The 7,500-nt window shown below is 38.1% G+C and overlaps 1 protein-coding gene across 7 annotated transcripts in view; it reads right to left on the bottom strand.

Moving 5' to 3' along the window:
- The window catches only part of Hml (hemolectin), a 121,725-nt gene that overhangs the window by 26,251 nt on the left and 87,974 nt on the right, over positions 1-7,500 (bottom strand). For all 7 annotated transcript variants that reach the window (XM_070132350.1, XM_070132351.1, XM_070132352.1 and 4 more), the window contains 11 exons: positions 7,132-7,261; positions 6,156-6,602; positions 5,695-5,793; positions 5,064-5,161; positions 4,378-4,518; positions 3,738-3,857; positions 2,928-3,075; positions 1,781-1,875; positions 1,274-1,352; positions 212-280; positions 1-49 (listed from right to left, as the gene is read on the bottom strand). The exon at positions 1-49 is cut by the window's left edge and continues 49 nt beyond it. In XM_070132350.1, coding sequence (XP_069988451.1) covers positions 1-49; positions 212-280; positions 1,274-1,352; positions 1,781-1,875; positions 2,928-3,075; positions 3,738-3,857; positions 4,378-4,518; positions 5,064-5,161; positions 5,695-5,793; positions 6,156-6,602; positions 7,132-7,261 — 1,475 coding nt within the window. The remainder of the gene's footprint in view (positions 50-211; positions 281-1,273; positions 1,353-1,780; positions 1,876-2,927; positions 3,076-3,737; positions 3,858-4,377; positions 4,519-5,063; positions 5,162-5,694; positions 5,794-6,155; positions 6,603-7,131; positions 7,262-7,500) is intronic.

The raw sequence follows: 7,500 nt of genomic DNA, 5'->3' as shown, positions 1-7,500 counted from the left end.
CTGTCGCACGGCAGGGCACACTTCACGTATTCCTTGTCGTCAACACATTCTAATTCAAGAAAAAGAACAAAGCAAAAATCACAAAATGAAACCAACTCATCAACGAATTCCACTGGGTTTTATGCGCCATGAGGCGATGAAGAGGTCATGTTTGTTTCATGTGGAGATTTCATGCTGCATTTTATCTCAACGACGGTGGCTTTCTACTTACGGTCCATGTAGGGGATCATCGTGGTGGTGACGTTGGTGAAGTGAGAGCTTGTGTACGTCGTGGTGGGAACTGGAGTAGAAAAGGTCAATTAAAAAACAAGACCAGAAATCTAACTATATGAAATATATATATATATATATATATATATATATATATATATATATATATAATATATGTGTATATATATACATGTGTGTGTGTGTGTGTGTGTGTGTGTGTGTGTGTGTGTGTGTGTGTGTGTGTGTGTGTGTGTGTGTGTGTGTGTGTGTGTGTGTGTGTGTGTGTGTGTGTGTGTGTGTGTGTGTGTGTGTGTGTGTGTGGACATACACACACATGAATATATTACCTCTCCGATAAGAATTCGAACCCTCACCACCGTTGCAGGTAATCTGCAAGACAGTCACGCGAACCACTGATACACGACCCACTAAAAGGAATATGGAACTTGGAGGTACGTAGCTTCCATAGACATTACCTGTCTACTCATACATGAGTAAGGATAGTGAAGTTTAGTGGGTCGTGTGTCAATGGTTAGTGATCGTCTTGCAGATTGCCTGCACCGGCGGTGAGGGTTCGAATCCCTATCGGAGAGGTAATATATCATATCAATGCGGTAGTGCATTATTCCATCTTACATACACACATGTACGTATCTATATATATATATATATATATATATATATATATATATATATATATATATATATATATATATATATGTAATAAATATAATATACACACACACACACACACACACACACACACACACACACACACACACACACACACACACAGACACATACATATATATATATATATATATATATATATATATATATATATATATATATATATATTCACACAGACACACACACAGACACAGACACACACACACACACACATACGCATATATATACATACACACACACACACACACACACACTCACACATATATATACATACACACATACACATATCTACATGCATCCCATTTCTAAATTCATATTATCCGTTTGTGGAAAAAAGAAAAACAAGGGAAAATGAACACCACTTGGCACCTACCTGTCGTCGCTTCAGTGAGTTCCCCGGCGTGGATATCGGTGAACTCTGAACAGTCGCACCAGAACCGCACTTCGTAATCCTGGCGAAGGGTGAACATAAATAAAGAGGTTGATTAAAAAAAGAAAGGAATGAAAAAATAAAAAAACATATGTTCAGGCAAATCTGATTCAAAAAGAAAATAAATTGAGTAAAAAGTTATATTCACGTATTTTTTATATTTATTTCTTGAAAAAAAGGAATGTTAACAAATGTATTAACACATTCATTCAATTCAACAAAAGAAGAAGAGAAAAATAAATAATCTCAAACTTATTCCTTTATCTACCCCTGCCTCCCGAAAGGATCGAAAGAGAGAGAAGAATAAAAAAGAGAAAAGGAAAGAAAGAAAAAATATCAAATCAAATGCCACCCACATAATTCTTCTGAAAGGTTCTCTCACAAAGAATATAAAAATAAAGAAAGAAAAGGACACAAAAAACATAGTATCGAATCCCAAAGCATTCTTACCAGACAGCCTCCAGGATTCTGATCCTTATTGCAAACCAGTCCTTTGAAGGGATTGCAGTCTATATTCTGACCAGCTGTTAGAGCCGATTCCTTAGCTAGGGAAGGAGAGAAAGGTCAAATTATTCAGAAGGGAAGGAGAAAAAGGTCAAATTATTCAGAAGGGAAGGAGAAAAAGGTCAAATTATTCAGAAGTGAAGGAGAAAAAGGTCAAATTATTCAGAAGGGAAGGAGAAAAAGGTCAAATTATTCAGAAGGGAAGGAGAAAAAGGTCAAATTATTCAGAAGGGAAGGAGAAAAAGGTCAAATTATTCAGAAGGGAAGGAAAAAAAGGTCAAATTATTCAGAATGGGAAAAACTAAATCTGAAAAAAGAGCAAAGCTAAAAACAAATTAGATAAATACATAAATAAACTAATTAGCATTACATGTGTGGGAAAATAATGTACAAGTCAAATGAATCAGTGGCAAAAAAAATATATAAATTTGAAAAAATGATTAAAGCTAAAAGCAAAAATAAATAAATAAATGAATGAATCAATTAGAATTACATGGCGGGGGAATGGCAGAGAGTTTAAATTATTCAATGACAAAAAAAGGAAAAAAATACTTGTGTGAGAATAGGATGGAAAAAACAAATGATTCAATGAAGATAAAATTCAAAATCACGAAAAATTCAAACTACTGAGAAAATGACGGAAAACTCCAATTACTCCGTGACAAGAACCAGAAGGTCTACTTCTAAAAGAAATAAACTATTACCTGTGTTTCATTCATTCTTTAAGGATATCAGAAATATATTTTTTTTTATTTAATCCAAAATCATATTCCAGACACCACATACCACCTATCAGACATAAACAACATAAACAAACATTACAGAAAGACAAATACACCATCTACCACACCAAAACCAGCCTCTAATAAATTTACCATAAACTACACTACATCGCTTGATCATATTCCTATTTAACTAAAAATGTTCTCATGCCACATGCCAGGCATAAACTACACTCTGACGCACCATTCCACAACTTCTCATTCATCTCAATATCATTAACGTCTCAATCAAACTCAATATAAACAAAAATACACAACTAAACCTACCGCATAAACTACGCTAAACTAGAGACGCCCCACCAACTACTCACTTCCTTTGACTCGACACTCGATCTTCTGCGCGAAGTAGCACAGCTTGGGGTAGGTGGCGCGCAGGTCGGACAGGAGCTCGACGTCGCTCCCGTCGCTGGCGTCGGAGCCGCTGAGCCACGAACTCCAGCCGTTGCACTGGAAGCTTGGCTGAAGAGGGGGAATATAGAATAAAAATGAATAGAATAATCAAATTAGATGATTTTATACAGACACGTGAGAAATGGAGATAAATTGAAAATAAAATGAGATAAATTTAAACAGACACAAAAGCAATTAAAATGAATTGAAAATAAAATTAGATAAATGTATACAGACACATGAGAAATGAAAATAAATTGAAAATAATATTAGATAAATTTATACAAATATTTCAGGAATGCAAATGAGTAGAAAACAAGATTAGATGAATTTATATAAATACCTTCTTTTTATTTATTTATTTTTTCTTATAGAAAGCGGCATGAAAAACATTTAAAGGCGGTAATTTCTGTTTCACTTGACATAACTATTATCCAATCTTATTTAACTTTACAAATTACTCAAGAAAGGCAAATAATGACCACATCTAGTTAGAAAAAGATATATATATATATATATATATATATATATATATATATATATATATAACCAACTAACACCCATCTTAAACGACAAATTTACTATATAAAGATACACATATAGATAAACATAGAAAAAAAATAGAAAAAAATACATATACACATACACGCATACAAAAACAATATAAAAGTATGCAATTACAAATACACATACACACATAAATAAACAATAAAAAAACTGTATATAATCACCTCATCAGTAATCTTGATCGAAGGGAGAGCAGTGAGGAGGCAGGGTGATGAATCGCACATGAGGTAATTGTTACTACACTGACACACTTCACAGTCGTCCACTCTGAAAGCTCGACCAGGCTGGAAAATCACAGGCAAAAGTTGTTTTTAGCTCTATGATGGTCGGTAAGGTTGATATTCATAAAATGTATAGTTGCAGTTGTGGGTGTTGTTGTATGAGTCATGGTTATATTGATAGTGACAGTGGTAGTAGTTGATGATGATAATGTTCATAATAATAATGGTTATCAGTAATATTAACAGTACAAGTATTAAAACAATACTACTACTACTACTACAATTACTAATATAACTAATGATAATCACAATAATAATCGTAACAAAAAATAATATTAACAATAATGATAAGATTCTTCTTATTTCATTATTGTTGTTATTATTATCATTATCATATCTACACACAATGATAAAAATGATAATAATCCTTCTTATTTCGTTATTGTTGTTATTATTATTATCACTATCATCAATACTCTGAGCATCATCCCCATCACCATAATCCCAACACCAGCAAACGATCAGCACCATCATCAACAAAAACAACACCAGCATTAGACCGCGTAAGCCAGCGAGCACTGACCGGCGCCGCCATGCCATTGGGCAGTCGGCAGTTGCAGTCCTCGATGTCCACACACGTCGTCTTGTCTCTCAGGTACTGGTTTCCGGGACATGCCACGGGGGAGGTGATGTTGACGCAGGCCGGGGCGAAGTCTCCCTCTCTCTGGTGGAAAAGGGGGTGTCAGGATGGACATTGAAGAAAGGTGGGAGTGGGAGGAAAGAAAGGGGGGTTGGGGGTTGTGTGTGTGTACATGTGTGTGTGTGTGTGTGTGTGTGTGTGTGTGCGTGTGTTTATATGTATGTATATGGTAGAAAAACTCACAATGCACCAACTAGATTTACCGAAATATTTGAGACAACAGTTTCGGAATCCTCCTGGAATCCCTCTTCGGGCCTGATGGATTCCAGGAGGATTCCGAAACTGTTATCTCACATATCTTAATAAATCTAATTCTTGCATTCTGGATTACCCATGAACACGGTAGAATGTTTTATTTCCATTCATGTATGTATATATGCATGTCTTTATGTATATATACATGTATGAATGCACGCATACATGTATCTGTCTATCAATCTATGCATAACTTCAGCACCATGTCAGTTGCAGCTCCGTCCAAACTGCAACACTCAAGTCCCCCTCAGACAACGACCCATGCCTGGCGCTTCACCCACGAACCCCAAACAAAACAGCGCAGTCTAGCTCACCTGGCACTCCCCGGTCTGCTTCAACACGTATTGGTAGTAGAGACACACCCGGTCGCACCGGATAGCGTTGGGCTCGTAGCGTGTACCGGGAGGACAGTCTGCAAGAGACACGTCGGTAACATTTTCCCTTTTTTCTCTCCCACTTCTTGCACGTTAATCAAGGTCAATGCTTTATTTATTATTTAATTTTATTATTTTTTTGAGGGGGGTCGTAATGCAGGGCAATGAATATATAGTGGCTTTGAGTGGAGTTTCCTTCATTATCAAATTCAGTTGATGAGAATTCAAAGGATAAACTAACAATTAATAAACCAAACAACAACAACGCTGAGTCTTAGCACATAATTTGCAAGTGGGAAGTAAAAAAACGTAAAACAAAGGAACGAAAATAAGAAAATATCAAAAGAAGAAGAAAATCAAAACAAAGGGACGAAAATAAGAAAATGCCAAAAGAAGTAAAAGAAAATCGAAACAAAGAAAGAAAATAAGAAAATACCAAAAGAGGATGTAAAAAGGTCATCAAAACAAAGCAACGAAAATAAGAAAATGCCAAAATAAGAAGAAAAAGAACGAAAACCATAAAACGCCCCCCCCCCAAAAAAAAAGGAATAAAGAAAGATAAAACACTCACGGTAGACAGCCGTCGGCGGTGTGGTGATGACTGTGGATTCTCGGACGTCGGTGTAGGCCGTGGTGACCTCCTTGGCCGGCGGCGTCGGTCGTGTGGCCTCTGCGGGGGCGTCGAGGAGACACGACAGCGGAGGAAAAAAGGAGAAACAAAATGAAGGATTTTAATTACACGAGGTTTAGAATAAGGTAAAGAGAAAAAGAAGAAATATCTAATGTAAAAATTATGATAGAAAATAAATGAAAGGATTAAAATGAATGCCAACGAAAAAAGGGTTTAAAAATACTGAACGGCAAATACACATAAAAAAAGATTTTTGAAACCTATCAAAAACATCAGGATTTACTTCAAGGACTGTCGTTCTCGTCTCGTGTTCTTAGCCTCTGAATTCGTGTCGCGGTCAAAAAAAAAAAAAAAAAAAAAGACAGTGACCCCAAGCAATGAACGAGTTTCCGGACGCTCACCGCACGAGCACAGGACCCTGATGGCGTAGTCCTCGCACTTGGACCTGAAGCGCTGGTGCGTGTTGAAGCAGGTGAGGCCGAACTCGCGGGAGCAGGTCACCCTCACGTCCCTGCTGTTGGTGAAGTCGCTGGGGGTCAGGATGCGCTCCGGAGGGCCTCGCCGTCCGCCCTTCCTTCCGCCCTTCCTCCCGCCCTTGTAGCCGCCCTTCGAACTCCCGCCGGACACCTCGGTCACCTTGTTGTACTGGCACTCGATGTCCATGATGTACATGTCCTCGCAGAGGTCGAAGCCCTCCTCGCGGATCTTCTCGAACGTCTCCATGTCCCCGTTGTCTGTGTCGGGGTGAGACACGTTGAACCAGTCCGTCCAGAAGTCGCCGGTGCAAGGCTCGGGCTTCGTCGGCTCCTGCGTGGTGCTGGAGGGCTCCACGACCTTCGGGGGGGTGGCTGTGGGGGGGGGGGGACGGGTTAGTTAATCAGTGAACAGCCAGGGATGCGCTAGAAGGGTGAAGTGCACTCTCTATCAGGCAAAACGTTCATTGTTCGCTAAAACCGTCTCGATCCGGCGTAGACCGTTATTTTTCATTCGTATACACACCTGCCATACATTTAACATATATTTTTTTATTAATACATTTGATATAAACTGTTCTATTTTTTTCGGATGGGCATTGACGACACTATGCTCTCCTACCCACGTACTTTGAAGGACCTGCTACAGGCTCCATAATAATTCATTACAGGTAAAAAAATAATCTAAAAAGGGAGAGAAAATTAGCAGGGGATAAATAGAAGACGAAGGAGAAAGGCGCACAAAATATAGCTTAAAACAAATTCTGAAAGAAGAAGAAGAAAAACAAAAGAGAGAAGGAACACACACACAAAACCCAACTCAAAACGAATTCCGAAAAAAAGAGTAGAAAACCTAAACAAATAAAGATAAAAAACGGAAGGAAAATAGAGATGAACAACATACGCTTGCACTCGGGTTTCACCAGGGCGACGTTGCCCTCGAAATCGCACACTTTGAGCTTGGGATGGAAGAAGGTGCCGGGGCCGCACTCCTTCTCCACGTACTCCGTGCCCCCAGTCCTCGTCCGGGCGCACTGGCCGAGGGGAAAGGAGAGAGAAAAGACAAATGGAAATCGTCACTCATGACGAGAAGATGGAATGTTTTTTGAACGAATGGTATTATAAGACTTCAAAATTATCAAAAATACTGATAATAATAATTTTAAAAATCATGACGATAGGATGAAATACGTTTTAAACAAATTGTATTATAAGACTTCAAATCTTTGATGTTAAAAAACATAATAAAAGAAGAAAAAAAAAGTCATGACGA

Source organism: Penaeus vannamei, chromosome 17 (assembly GCF_042767895.1).
Source record: "Penaeus vannamei isolate JL-2024 chromosome 17, ASM4276789v1, whole genome shotgun sequence".
NCBI lineage: Eukaryota > Metazoa > Arthropoda > Malacostraca > Decapoda > Penaeidae > Penaeus > Penaeus vannamei.
This window is presented reverse-complemented; position numbering and strand designations above follow the sequence as displayed.